Source organism: Sus scrofa, chromosome 7 (assembly GCF_054392235.1).
Source record: "Sus scrofa isolate SSC_HxYL_T2T_F1_AM1 chromosome 7, Sscrofa_HxYL_maternal_Yorkshire_Landrace_v2.0, whole genome shotgun sequence".
Classification (NCBI taxonomy): domain Eukaryota; kingdom Metazoa; phylum Chordata; class Mammalia; order Artiodactyla; family Suidae; genus Sus; species Sus scrofa.
In genome coordinates, this window is record NC_139389.1 from 51,061,455 (window position 1) to 51,076,655 (window position 15,201).

Sequence of the window (15,201 nt, forward strand, 5' to 3'; positions counted from 1 at the left end):
TTGCCAAGGGGGAGAGGGAGGGAGTGAGATGGATTGGGAATTTGGGGTTAATAGATGCCAACTATTGCTTTGGAATGGATAAGCAATGAGATCCTGCTGTGTAGCACTGGGAACTATGTCTAGTCACTTATGATGGAGCATGATAATGTGTGAAAAAAGAATGTATACATGTATGTGTCACTGGGTCACCATGCTGTATAGTAGAAAATTGACAGAACACCATAAACCAGCTATAATGGAAAAATAAAAATCATTATAAATTTTAAAAAAAGAAAGAAATGAGATAGCGCAGACTCACAGACGTAGAGAAGAGTCCTGTGGTTGCCAAAGGGAGGGGTGGTGGGGAAGGGGTGGGGTTCGAAGATGCAAACTATTACATATACAATGGATAATAAAAAAGACCTGTTGTATAGCACAGGGAACTAATTCAATATCTTGTAAACCATAATGGAGGAATTCCCTTCATGGCTCAGTGGCTAATGAATCCGACTAGTATTCATGAGGATGTGGGATCGATCCCTGGACTCTCTCAGTGGATTGAGGATCCGGCATTGCCATGAACTCTGGTGTAGTTGGCAGACATGGCTTGGATCCCAAGTTGCAGTGGCTGTAGCTCTGATTTGACCCCTGGTCTGGGAACCTCCACATGCCGTGGGTGTGGCCCTAAAAAGACAAAAGAAAAACAACAACAACAACAACAACAAAACCCATAATGGCAAAGAATATGCAAAAGAATATATATATATGCATAACTGAATCACTTTGCTGTGCAGTAGAAACTCACACAACATTGTTAATCAACCATACTTCAATTTAAAAAACACAAAAAAACTTTAGCCAACTGAAAAGAAAGAAAGAAAAAAGAAGAAAATGAGGTGACGTAGTCTTGGCTAATCTACACACTGAAGAATTGGATATTGACATATTTAGATCCGTTGCAGAAAAACGTTCTCGAGTGTTTACCAGCTATTAATTGGAGACTCCAGCATGACTCAGGGAACGTGTTTCGCATTTTAAAGCAGGGGGCACAGTTATAAGATGGGTGGGATTGGCTTCTTCAGGTCTGTGGCGACCTCCGTCCATCTGCCTTTCAGACCCTGGTGCTGGAGGAGAGCATGGCCCTGAACCACACGGCCCCGCCCCCGGATGAGCGCCGGCCACACTACCTTCGGGAGGGGGATCCCTTTGCTTCCAAGCTTTCCTGGGAAGCGGATTTAGTGGCCGGCTTTTACCTAACAATCATTGGTAAGTTTCCTTAATTTTTTCCGTGCAAAGCCTGCACCTAGAAAATTCATGGGCCGCCATGTTGATTTTGCATGAAGATGCCAGCACTCCAGTGGATATTTTGAGTGGAGATAGAGAGGGGGCGGAAGAAGGAAAAGGGGGTGTGGTACCACGACGTTCATACGTACTTCATAGAAGGGACTCCATTACCTTCATGATTAGGAATGAATAATAGTCCCTTAAGAATCCAAAAAGAAGTTCAACCACAAACAGTTCGAGATTACATTTCATTTTGGTTGCTTGGATAGTAGGCTTGTTCACTGAACAACAAAAGTCATGATCATGAGAGCTTCTTTAAATTTTACTTGCTGGAGGATGCTTTTGATAGAGTGCTAAGAGGCTAGGCTCCGAAGGGACCTTAGAAGTCATTTAGTTTAGCCTCTGCTTTTCATAACGGAGGGAACTTGGTCCCAATGCTGTAGGATGGATGTGCTGAATTGACTTCGCTTTAGTCAGGTCGCTCTGTGATAGGGGGAAGAGATGAAAAAAAAAGTGTGAATAATAAATGGAAGTCAGTCCAGGGTCAAAAGTTTTTGTGCCTAACGCACAGCACAGGACGTCTGTCTGCTGTGCAAGACTCTGCCATCCAAGGCCGTGACCGCCCGGGACTCCTGAGTACTTGAAATGAGACTTTTCCCAGTTGAGATGTGCTGTAGTGTAAATAGATACACAGATACTGAAGATGTAGAATTAAAAACAGTACTGTAACATAACAATTTAAAACAATTGACTACATATCTAACCCACAACACTTTGGACATATTAGGCTAAATACATATGGTATCAAAATGAATTTAGTAATATTTTCACTTGGTTTACTATAGCTACCAGAAAGAAATTTAAATACATGTGTGGCTCATATTTCTGGCTTACCTTACGTTTCTATCGGACAGCACTAGTCCAGGCAATTAGCTTCAATCATGATACTTGTCTTACATTTAAAGCTGTTTTAAATTTGGGTAACCAGTGTGCAGGTGGGTTACGTCTTTAGATGTGTCTGCCTTTAATCTTTTCAGACGCTGGGTCAACCTTTCTCTCTTCCCCTCCCTCCTTCTTTCCTTCCCTCCCTCTTTCCCCTCTCTCTCATCTACCTTTTATTGGCTAAGACTTTCATTTAACCTCCTAAAATTAGCCCAACTCATTAGAAAAGTCTGGAGACCTCTCTATGGCCAGTGCTTGAGGCAAAAGGAATCCAGGAAATTGAATCAGAAAGTCCACTGCATAGGGATTCCGTGGGTCTTTGGCTTTATTATTAGTTATTATGGTGCTGATTGAAATTCTGTTTCTTATAAATGGACCTCCACGTCCTTTCAAATGCAAATATATATCAACTGCCTATTCATTGTCACGGTTTAAATTGCTGGGCATATAGCAGTGAACACAATGAGCAAACGACTCGCATCCACACAGGGACCATCTGGTCGTAAAATCCACATGGCATTTTTATTAAACCTAAGTACTGTTGATGATCAGAAAAGACAGAACAATTCTTAGAAGAATTCAACTTATATTCTTATAAGTTGAATTTGTCTCTATAAGTTGCAAGGAATGAATTAAAAAGTAGCATCTTTAACCTGACAGATTTCTCCAATGACACAAAATAGGGAGGGCAATCGGTCCGTCCCCCATGAAGGAGGGCGGAAGAGAGACAGCCAGGGTGGGCAGGGCAAGCAGCAGAATTTCCCCCTCAATGTCTGGGTGGGGTTGGAAGGGAAATCTACAATTATATTCAAATGGGAGTGCTGAGGGGAACCAGAACAAGAGGTCCCAAACAAAGGGAGTATCAGGTGACGCAGAAAGATAGAGATGGAGCCAAAGGTAGTAAGTTTGAGAAGAGTCATTCAAACTCAGCATCAGCTGGGAGGGTTGGACTCATCCTGCACCCAGTCTTAGGCTTGGTTCTATGTCTGGTTTCATCCCATCCTAGGCTAAACATGGGGATATACCCCGATGCCTCTTAAGGAACCAGAGCAGGATGACCTTCTTGGTGAGCTTCATTAGATTCTAGAAGTCTTCGTAGAAACTGGAGGAAGAAATGATGATGTGAACTTGGAATAGAGGAGAAACCCTCAGAGACCCATTTGCACCCTCTACTCTTTCATCATAAATACTTAGTTCACTGACAGTCTATACATGAGATTTAAGCTTTTTGTATTCCTAGAAAGATTCAGGATTTTGATAATCAAAAAATGTCCCCCTCTCCTGAGCTCTTATCTTCTTAATTTTGTTTTTCCTTTAACTCTCATTAAAAAGAAGTTTCCCTTCCCTCATCCTCTAGATAAGATAACCTCCATGCAGCTCCTAGAGAGTCGACTATTTTTGGATAAAGCTTTGGGCACTGGGTGAAACCTTCTGAATCACTGGTAGCGCTAATTTAAGAAAGACAAGTCAGAAAATCAACATGCTCAAAAGAGAAGTAGAAAGACACCAGGTGTTTAATGAGCTTTGTGCATCAGGTGCATATGCATAGGTTTGGTTTTTCATCTTTTTGGATGCAAAGTAGAAGGCATGTGTTTATGATTTTGCAAGCCGTGTTTTCACCTTTTAATTCCCCAGTGTGCCTTGCTAGCTGGTTTCCTTTAATGCAGCGTGGGTTTCATGTAGGCTGGTTGGCTCTAGAATCTCTGCAGCCTCTTCTACCTTTCTTCCCTCTTCCGACTTAAGAAAGCTAAAGACGTTTTAATGCACCACGTGGCAGCACTGAGTCCTGGGATTCGATTTCCTAAGAGCACAATGCAGTTAGCGCCTGGTGGTTTCAAACCATCAGCTGAAACACACATTTTTTTGCCCCCCAAAATGAATGGTGGTGGAGAAGTAGAAGTTAAGAGAGAAAAATCTGGGTTTCTCCTGTTAATACTCTCCTTATTCCTTACTACCAAAGGCAGCTGTACCAGATTCTCATTTATACACAGCTACACTATGAAGCAAGAATTCCTGAAGAAATCTACTCTACATGTTAAGCTATGGAAGTAGGTGTATTCTTTTCTTCAATACAGTCAGTAGGGATTGGGTCTTTTTGGATTTAAACTGGGTTTGTAAGAACTTTGGAACAGTATCCTTGTAATGCCAAAGCCAATCAGTCATTAATAAAAGGATATGAAAAAAAGTGGGAGCACATGGATCCCATTGTTGGTAGGTTGGTGGGTTGACGGGCATCTTCTCTCCCTTTGGTGGGCGGGGAGAGCCCATATAACCCACTGTCACTCACTTCCCCTCAATGCCTGGTCCAGTAGCAGCTGCAGACACCCAGCGTCCGTGTGTCCCAGGATGCAAAATGTCTCCAGAGATGACTTTGTTTTTGCCGGGGGTCATGCCAGCCTAACCTGGCCTCTGCCTCTCCTGAATGCCGGCCACCCCTCTGGAAGTCCACAAGGAGAGTCAAACACCTCATTTGGTTTTGAGTCATTTCGTCTTCAGACTATATCGCTAGTCCAGGGCTTAACCCTTCTCATCAGAGGGAAGGTGTTCTGTAAAAGCCAGTCCTCTAAAGATGGCTGAGGAGTTGCTCCGTCCTGGGGGCCAGTACAAGAACTGACCACAGGATTCCCTTTCTCTCCTGAGCTTCACTGGGAAATTAGTGGTTCCTTTTTCTGGGTAAGTGCAGTTTGATGATTCCCTGACTCCTATCCCTTTGGAGGCAACCCATCCCTCGCCTGTCACTCACAACTCATGCCTTTTATTTCATCTTCTTGACGTAGATTTTTATTTAGAGTCCTCTCTAAATCTATGGTGTCCATTTTTGAAATTGAGAAGTGTGTCATAGCAGAGTGAACTCTCCATCCTTGTTTTAACGAGGGGGATTTTTTATTTTTCCTTGTAGGGATTCTGTCCACATTTGGAAATGGGTATGTCCTTTATATGTCTTCTAGACGGAAAAAGAAGCTGAGACCTGCAGAAATAATGACTGTCAATTTAGCGATCTGTGATCTGGGGATTTCAGGTAAGGCAGACATGCCGTTTCTTCTTGGGGCGGGGGGGGGGGGGCTGGAGGCCCCCTTCTGAAGTCCTCACTGGCTTGCAGACCACCTACCCCCATTTTCTTTTGCCCCTCCCTTCACAAATCATCTTTACGGAACTGAGGGTAAGTCCATGGAGGGTTATCTGGCTAAAGAGATCATTCATGGAACACACACTGAGTCCTTTTTAGGCACCGGGCGTGTCAGATGCTGAAGAAACACTTTGAAAAGATAACTGATCCTTTGAATACCTCAAAGTGTAGTGGGTTGAGTGACTCAGAAAACAGAAACTTGCCGGCACATTCCAGATCACTGTTTGGAGGTCTGTTATATCCCTCCCACCTTTATGGAAATGTTTAAAAATAAACATCAAGGGGGAAAGGTCTTAAGAGTAAAGGATGAGTCTGAGAAGTGAATACAGGCTGAGGAAGAGCTGCCCTTGTCATGACATGTGTGTGGTTTAGGGACTGATTGCAAGTATAGGGAGCTTCTAGTTCAATGGTTCTTGAACTTGGCCGCACAAAAACTGTCACTTGGGGAAGATAAAAAAAATGAACAAACAAACAAATAAAAAACTCTGGGGTGGGTTTCACTCCCAGGAATTTTTATTTAATTGGTTGAGAATGTTACCTGGACATCAGATTATTTAAAATTTAAGATTTCCAGGTAAGTTTATTGTGCAGCCAAAATTATGAAACAATGGTTTATTTCTGGATTCTTTGGTCTCTCTGATACCCCAGCAAGGAGGGATTGGAATACCATTTCTCTTTAACTGTAATTCATTTTTACAAATATGAATGATTTGGGGCAAGTCACCTCCCTTTGTGTTCATCTATAAGATTCCAAGGTTGCCTAGATATACTCAAATATGTCTTTGGATCCCCACTCTCAGTTGGGTAGCCTGTGGTCTTAAGGTGTAAGAACTGGGGGAAATTGAATTTGAACAGCACACATCAATTGGTCTTTCCACTGGAAACTTTTTAGCAATTTCCATTCTAAAGCATCCTTTTAAAAATATTTCCTGATATGTATTTCTCTCCTCAAAAGTGTATTTTTCTGCCACTGCCAATCTCTAAAAACAAGGCTCAATAAACGTCTATCTATTGAGTCACTATTTGTCGCTCAGCAGTGGATGTGCTGCCCTCTTACTGAGTTTGAATGGTCTTAAGTATTTGGGGAGACTTTACTCAGTATGCACAGGCTTAAATATCATGAGCTCTTTTAGGAAATTCACATACACACTAAGAGAAGCATGACATATCTGGCCCCTTTCTGTGAAAATAGTCAAGGTGGACCCCAGGGAATTTGCCCAGAATCCAGAATGACTGCCATTTCCGCTATTGCCACACGATGGCGGTGTCACAACATGAATGATAGCCCTCCTGCCCCCTCGAGGTTCTCCCCCTGCTACTGAATGTAAAAGAAATGGAACCTGCCGTTTCAGCCTCATCCTGGAAATAGCTGACTGATGCTTCAGGCTGAATTAGACTAGGCTCGAATAAACATGTCCTTAATTGGCCAGATATATTGAAAATGCTTTCAATCAAGCAAATTTGCTTTAAAATTGCATAAACCACCCCATTACTCTCCATTTATCTTTAGTGCAATTCACCAGAAAGCATTTTCTTCCATGGGTTAGTTTTCTCTGATTAACTCAGATCACTTTTTCAACTTCTGAAAAACTCCCATAAAACACCTTTCTCTTCCAGTAAACCTTAAAAAATTATGTCTAAATTTTTTTCTTGACTATATTCCATTTAGGCATCTTGAGGAAATACATCCCAGAGACCAGACGGATTTCATCTACAACAACTAATATTTATTGTTTCAATATCAATGACTCTTGAATGTATATACGTATTAGAATCACATGGGGAGCTAAAAAATATATTGTGATGGCCCTGCTGACTCCAGAGAAATTAAGCCAGACTCCCGGGGGGTTGGAGCTGGACATTTTTTTTTTTTTTTAACTTTTTAGGGCTGCGCCTATGGCATGTGGAAGCTCCCAGGCTAGCAGAATTTTGCTCCATTTGAGTCACTTTCAGTTGCCTTTGGGGCTGCCCCTCCCCCTGCCCCCAGCAGACCCTTAGCTTGAACTCACAGTTTGCTGTCTCCCAAGCCTAGAATATTTTTCCTCTAAATGTTTGCTTGCCTTCCAGGCTATTGATTTATCATCTGCCTAAATGTCACATTCTCAGAGAGGTCTTTCCCCATCTCCTAACATAAAACAACAATTTCTGTCTGCTCCCCTTGCTTCATTTTTCTTCCCAGCTCTCCTCACTGCCTCTCATTCCATTTGCTCACAGCTTCTATTACAGTTTCTCTGTCTTTGGTCTCCTCTCTCTATTAAATAATGAATCTGTTCATCTTGATCTTTGTTCTCCAGCCCTCTGTGGCCTCGGGGGCACTGAAACATTATTTGTTGAATGAAAAAAATTAATCTTTTACCCCTGGGTTTCCCTCCTGGCCATGGGGTTTAGATCCCATAGGATTAGGAGGCTCAGATATGAGGGTACAAGTCTAGCCAGTTGGAGTATGACACTAGCTGTGTAGACAACGAGAGGTGAGGTGTGCCTAGCTTATAAAGGTGCCCAGTAAATATATGTTAACAGGTTGAACTGTGTACCAGGAAAGGGCATGACTAGGAGGGCTGGGGTGGTGGTCCCAATGCATGCAGATTGGGGAACCTTGTTTTGGTGATGGAGCAAATAGAATCTTTAGAGACCTCCTCAGCCATTCCCTTCAAGGAGGTAGATATTAGGTCCAAAGACTGAATAAGAAAGGTGCAGGGGAAGAATGAAAGTAGAATACAGTCTAGGAGTTCCTGTTGTGGCTCAGCAGTCACGAACCCGACTAGTATCCGTGGGGACACAGCTTTGATCCCTGGGCTTGCTCAGTGGGTTAAGGATCCGGCGTTGCTGTGGCTGTGGCATAGGCCGATAGCTACAGCTCCGATTTGACCTCTAGTCTGGGAACTTCCATATGCCACAAATGTGGCCCTAAGAAAACAACAACCAAAAAAAAAAAAAAAAAAAGGAAGAAAAAAGAAATAAAAGAAAGTAGAATACATTCTAGAAAGTTAAAAACAAATAAACAAAATGAGCTGGAGGAATCAAGAGTTTACATCCCAGAAATCCAGGTCTGGTTGTAAATAAATGGGACCCCACACTGAACTAACGTCACTCTTTCATCTGCCTGGGATAAAACTCGACAGCAAGTTGAGGAAGGCGGGTCTGTTTTTCCTGGAGGGACCTTCCCTTGACCAATTGCTTGGTGCTCTAGTTGTAGGCAAACCGTTCACCATCATCTCTTGCTTCTGTCACCGCTGGGTGTTTGGCTGGATTGGCTGCCGCTGGTACGGATGGGCTGGATTTTTCTTTGGCTGTGGAAGTCTTATCACCATGACTGCTGTCAGCCTAGACCGATACCTGAAAATCTGCTATTTATCGTATGGTAAGTAGGAAGGTTTCTAGTCCCTGATAGTCAAATCTAGGTGGATTGTCAGACCACTCCATGTTTTACCTATAGGTATAAACAAAGATTATGCATAACCTCAGGGATCAGGAGTGTTTCTATTTATAGCCTACCCTGTTCTAACATATGTTTAAGGATTGGAACCTGTGTCCATGTAGGTTGCTTTGACTACTCCTCTTATAGGAATGTCTGGTGTTTGGCTACAACGCTTTTACAAGTACCACTCCTTTGTATAAAGAATAAGCCTTTACCGTGTTATGCCATGCAAACAAAAGAAATAAAATGCCTTGAACGGATGTTGGGTCCAAAGCATTTAGCTGGTTCCCCATGAAGTAAATACAATTATATGGAAAGATGCTTCCTGTTCTCCTTTAGTGCCCAGGCTCCCCAGGACTGCAGAGATGAGGAATCCCCCTCCAGGTCAGAGAGCCGTGCCTGCAGGAAAGGACACACAGACAGAAATACTTCCCAGCATTCTTTTTGTGGTGTTGGTAGGTAGAAAGATGAGTGGCAAAGAGAGTTGATCAGGGGTAAGCCAGCCATGAACAACAGTGTCAGAGGCTAAATTTTTTTTTCTTTAATGATAAGACCATTCTACATGTGAGAAAAATAAATTTTAGTACTTTGGCTTCTTGGGGTTCTGGAAATGTATTGTATTCCAAAGAGAAGAATTTAATGTCGAGAACTAGGCGCAACCAGGGAATAATATTGGTTTCACTGGGCTGCTTTGCTTGTCAGTATCCATCAGCTTGGTGCTTGTGACCACGGGGACAGAGCCTGGCCTGGAGCCTAAAATCAAAAAGACCAAGTTGAGCTGACACTCTCAACAGGGTGTAATTTTTTTTTTTTTTTTTAGGGCCACACCTGAAGTATATGGAAATTCCCAGGCAAGGGGTTGAATTGGAGTTGCCTCTGCAACCTACACCACAGCTCATGGCAACGCCGGATCCTTAACCCCCTGAGTGAGGCCAGGGATCGAACCCACATCCTCTTGGATTTGTTTCCTCTGTGCCACAATAAGAACTCCAGGATTTTTTTTTTTTTTTTTAACAGTCCTAAATTCAAAAAAAAAAAAAAAAAAAAAAAATGGAGGAGAGGGTCACGGCCCAAATGTCTTCACCATCCAGCACTCATTTAAAAAAAAATTCATGCCTTTTTCTAAACAGTTCAAAACTTCTGATAGAAATAGCTTGAATCCAAAATTCTAATACAATACAAAAACAAAAAATACAATGATCATATTCGGGATGACTTCGGAGTCAGCTTGTTTCTAGAAACGTAGTGTTGGTCATAGCGAATCAATTTTCGATGTCTACAGATGTGACAGACCCAAAGGCCAAAAGTTCAGTCTCCTGGGACTGTCTGAGGAATCCTCAACCCTGATGTCTCTGCCTTTTAAAGACTTTCCTGACTTCAGGCTCTGTGTCCCTTAAAGACACCCATCCCCAGAATCACTGCAGGACCTAACTTCTAGGGGAGCTGGGTAATTTTCCAGCTTCTTCTCAGTTGATTCTCAAGAGTCTGGTTTCATCATTGATTTGTCCCTCTGTTAGACCCTCCACACAGTGTCTAAGAATGTTGGAAAAAGAAAGTCGCTTGGGGACCTGTAGACCTCGTCCCCCCCGTACCGTGGGAAACTGTTTGAAGGCATTCCTGCCAGAGAGCCGCTCGGCCTCTTCTTGAATACTTCCAGTGACCAGTGACGGGGAGCTTACTACTGCACAAGGCAGCCCATCCTCTGATTGGTCTGCTCTGGTTGTTACAATGTTATTCCTTATATTGAGACAAAACTGCCTCCCAGTAACCTCCACCCATTGGTCCTAGTTCTGACTTCTGGAGCAACACAGAACCAATCTACTAACCTCCTCCCTCCTGTACTTGGCAGCCTTTCACCACACTCGAATGTAAGTATAAAGCACCGCGCCAAGTGACCCTCGCCGTAAATGCTTCTACGCATGCGTACGCACACTCCCGTAAATATGCATCAATCTCCGTGCCAGTGTTGTAACCATTAGGATGGATAACCAAGAGCTGACGGACGTTGTGGCTACCTGATTGCTCCCCCGGTCTAGATGGGTCCATGACACTGGCATCTTACAATACAGAATTGCCGTGTATTTGAAAAAATTGAGACGAAAGAAACGATCCGTTGTATTTCTTGTTAGCGCTACCTGAGGCAAACACAGGAGAAAATACTTGCTTAGTTTGCAAAGGAGGCCTGGTGGTCTTTCCGCTCACCCTCATCAAAATCTGTAAGCAGTCTCGTTTTATCTCCTCCGTTTACTACTGAGAACACAGATGTCTGGAGAGGTTACGGGAAGAGGGTCACATACTAGAAATGAGAAGCCTTAGGTCCCTCGGACCTCCCAGGCGGCACGTGATGCCAAGCAGAGGCAGGCCTAGAGTCTGTGCTGAGCTGATCATTGGGCTTTTATGACATACGTTCTGATAGTTCTTCTCTGTTTCCCAAACCCAAGGCAGCTAAGAGTCCCTCCTCCGGCCCTTTCGGTTCCAGGCAATAACGGGGTGTGGAGGTAATTTCCTGCATAGGCTGAAGCCCTAGATCAGACCATCCTGTCTACCGTGGTTGCGTTGACCTTTGGGAAATGATCACTGGTGCTTTACAGCTTTCCTTAGACGACGGCACGTTTTCCTTCCGCTTGGAATTCCCTTTGGGCCAATGGAAACTAGTGCTGAAACATGGAGCCCATTTGTTTGTGTTACTGAACATATTTGCAGAAGGTGATACAATCTCCCTAGGTTCTCCCCTCCCTCTAGCACTATGGGAGTGTGACTCTTGTCTTAATAACATTCGAAGATTCGAAATCTGCTCTCAGGCAGCAGGGCCCACCCCGCGTCAGGTCACACAGTCTTGACCTTGGCCCCAATTCTGGCCCCCAGAATTGGTGCTTAGGAAGTGCTGCGAAAGACAAAGGAGGTGAGAGAAGGCCCAAGGGCTTTTAGGAAGAAGAGTATTTTAAAGAGGCAGGCAGGCAGCGGCTTATCATTTCTCACCTCCCCTAAAGGACTCTGCCTTAGATGAACCCTTAATCCACACGTTTGGGGAGCTCCATCTTTATATGCCACCTGTTGGCCTCCAACACTCGATAGGATCTCAACGGTCATTCGGATGTTTCCCCGAGAAGTTGCACCGTCTCGGGCATCCTCGTACCTTTTTACTGCCACCTCGCCCCAGCTTTTGTTACTTCCCCCTCCGAAGCGCCCAGATACCTAGAGAAAACCTTCCCTGTGACATCACTTCCAGTCTTTTTCTCTTGGAAGAAGGCCCAAGCTCTGGATCTCTTCTCCCTCCACCCCACTCTCCCTCTGGCTTCGGTTACCAACCACTTCTTCCAGAATCCAATGGACTAACTCTTTGGATGTGGAATTTGCCATGTCGAGGGGGCGTAGCTGGGTGGAGGGCAGATGACATCCCGCTAATGCTCTTCTTCCACCTCCAGGGGTCTGGCTGAAAAGGAAGCATGCCTACATCTGCCTGGCCGTCATCTGGGCCTATGCTGCCTTCTGGACCACCATGCCCTTGGTGGGTCTGGGGGACTACGCGCCTGAGCCCTTCGGAACCTCCTGCACTCTGGACTGGTGGCTGGCCCAGGCCTCCGTGGGGGGCCAGGTTTTCATCCTGAACATCCTCTTCTTCTGCCTCCTGCTCCCAACGGCGGTGATCGTGTTCTCCTACGTGAAGATCATTGCCAAGGTTAAGTCCTCCTCCAAAGAAGTCGCCCATTTCGACAGTCGGATCCATAGCAGCCACGTGCTGGAGATGAAACTGACCAAGGTAACGGCGGTAATAACTGACAGATGTGTTTTCTGATCCCTGAAAATGTCGTGGGGCGAAGAGGGTAGGGGATGCAGGAGCCTGGGAGAACCGCAAATGTCCATTGGGTGTGTCCTTCTGAACTTTGTTATTATTTGTTTAAGCCTGAGTGACACCTCTTCCCTGTCTCTGTCTCGGTCTCTGTTTCATTTACACACACACACACACACACACAAACATGTGCACACACACACTTCTAATATATCTATCAAATTTATGTAATAGGTCTACTGGGGACTTATTTTCTTTGTTGAATAGGATATTACTGGTTCTTTAAAATTAGTTCGCTAAGAAGAATAATAACTTTGGAGTTCCTGCTGTGGCACAATGGGTTAAGAACCCAGCTGCAGGGAGTTCTTGCTGTGCAGCAGTGGATTAATGATCCAGCTTGTCTCTGCTGTGTTGTGGGTCCCAACCCCACCCCAGTGCATTGGGTTGAGGATCCCACTTTGCTGTAGCCGTGGCATAGGTCACAGCTGCGGCTTTGATTCCATCCCTGTCCTGGGAACTTCCATATGCTGCGAGTGCAGCCATGGAAAAAAAAAAAAGAGAGAGAAGTTCCCGTTGTGACTCAGTGGTTAACGAACCCAACTAGCATCCATGAGGATGCAAGTTCAATCCCTGGCCTTGCTCAGTGGGTTAAGGATCTGGCATTGCCGTGGCTGTGGCGTAGGCTGGCAGCTACAGCTCTGATTCGACCCCTAGCCCGGGAACCTGCATGTGCCACAGGTGAGGCCCTAAATAGACAAAAGACAGAAAAAAAAAAAAAGAATATCTTTTATGAGTCATAGAATGGCTCACAGTATTTACTGTTGTGTATGGATCTGGATGGGCCTGATGAGCAACATTCTGTTGTCCTGCCTCATGGAGAGAGTAAGAGCTTACCATGTCTGGTTTCCTCTGGGAGACTTATCTTCACACAAGAGCAATCTTTGCAGCATTGACTCCTTTGGTCAATGCCAGCCTCAGAGTTGGCAGCTCTTGAGATAGTGTGGTATAAGGAAAAGAGCAGATACGTTGCAAATGGACGAGGGCTTGGATTCCATCATTGACACTTTCCAGGTTTGTGACCGAGGTAGATGCTTCTTTGAAGCTCTCTTTCCTTTTTCATGTAACAGGAATAGGAACATCTATTTCCTGGAGTTGGCGATGGAGATTCAGTGAGATCAAACGTGTTGTCCTGTCATCTGCGGCACAGATGACATTAAAGAAACTGTAGTTCCTCCTTTCTCTTTCGACTCTTAAGCGTTCTGGTCGGGTCTAAGGCCATGGTCTTTACACTCTCCACACTTCTCACCTTAGATCGAAAAATATTTTTCAGTACATATCCTTGATAGAAATGACAGGTCAGGAGTTCCTGTTGTGGCTCCGAGGTAACAAACCTGACTAGTATCCATGAGGATGTGGGGTCAATCCCTGGCCCCGCTCAGTGGGTTAAGGATCTGGCATTGCCATGAGCTGTGGTGTAGGTCACGGATGTGGCTTGGATCTGGCATTGATGTGGCTGTGGTGTAGGTCACAGATGTGGCTCAGATCTGGCATTGCTGTGGCTGTGGTGTAGGTCACAGATGTGGCTCAGATCTGGCATTGCTGTGGCTGTGGTATAGGCCGGCAGCTCTAGCTCTGATTCAGCCCTACCCTGAGAACCTCCATGGTGGCTGTGGTGTAGGCCAGTGGCCACAGCTCCAATTGGACCCCTAACCTGGGAACCTCCATATGCCTCAGGTGTGGCCCTGAAAAGCAAAAAAAAAAAAAAAAAAAAAATCAATAACAAGAAATGACAGGTCATACCATCAAGCTGTATTTTTAGTATTAGCACCCTCTAGTTTCTTTCTTATAAAGGTAAAAATAAATGTAGATTCAAGTTCTAACCATTCTTCTGGTATCCCCATCAGTCAGGTTGATTGACACCCACCTTCAAGGGATCTCAAAGCCTATTCTGGAGACCAGTGGACTTGGGGACCCGGAGTAACAGAGTTCCCTCCAGACCAGAGGAGGCTTTCTAGTAAACTAGGACCTTTGTCCTAGTAACAGTTTTCTCTCCAGATTTCAGATTTTTTTTTTTGTCTTTTTGGGGCCACACTCACAGGTATGGAGGTTCCCAGATTAGGGGTCCAATTGGAGCGGTAGCCACCAGCCTACACCACAGCCACAGCAATGCAGGATCTAGCGGTGTCTGTGACCTACAACACAGCTCATGGCAACGCCAGATCCTTAACCCACTGACTGAGACCAGGGCTTGAACACACATCCTCATGGATGCTAGTCAGGTTCATTAACCACTGAGCCATGATGGAAACTGCAAGATTTCAGATTTTTTTGACATCATTCAAGGACCTCGTGGTTGCACAGTATGAGCTAGAGATTCTTGATGGTTCCAGGTGCCCCTTCCTCTCTAAACTCCACATCTGAGTAGGAGGAAGTTTGAGAGAAATTTTCATCACTGATAACCTAAAAATAGAGCTGTTTTATGTAGAAAGAAATGCAGACTCAGGAATCACGACCTACTTCTAGCTTGTCATTGGTTGTAAAGTAGGAAAAATATTTCCATCAAAGGCAGGATCATGAATTAAGTTCTTCATTTCCAGTTCTTCCTTTAGCACCTGTCTGTGATTTTTTTAAAAAAGAATTAATGCAAATAAATGAATCCAA

At 44.4% G+C, this 15,201-nt stretch overlaps 1 protein-coding gene across 1 annotated transcript in view; it reads left to right on the forward strand.

The window, feature by feature from the left end:
- The first annotated feature begins 1,115 nt into the window (after positions 1–1,115).
- The window catches only part of OPN5 (opsin 5), a 31,263-nt gene continuing 17,177 nt past the window's right edge, over positions 1,116–15,201 (forward strand). The window contains exons 1-4 of the mRNA XM_021100002.2: positions 1,116–1,245; positions 5,105–5,224; positions 8,523–8,693; positions 12,176–12,510. Coding sequence (XP_020955661.1) covers positions 1,116–1,245; positions 5,105–5,224; positions 8,523–8,693; positions 12,176–12,510 — 756 coding nt within the window. The remainder of the gene's footprint in view (positions 1,246–5,104; positions 5,225–8,522; positions 8,694–12,175; positions 12,511–15,201) is intronic.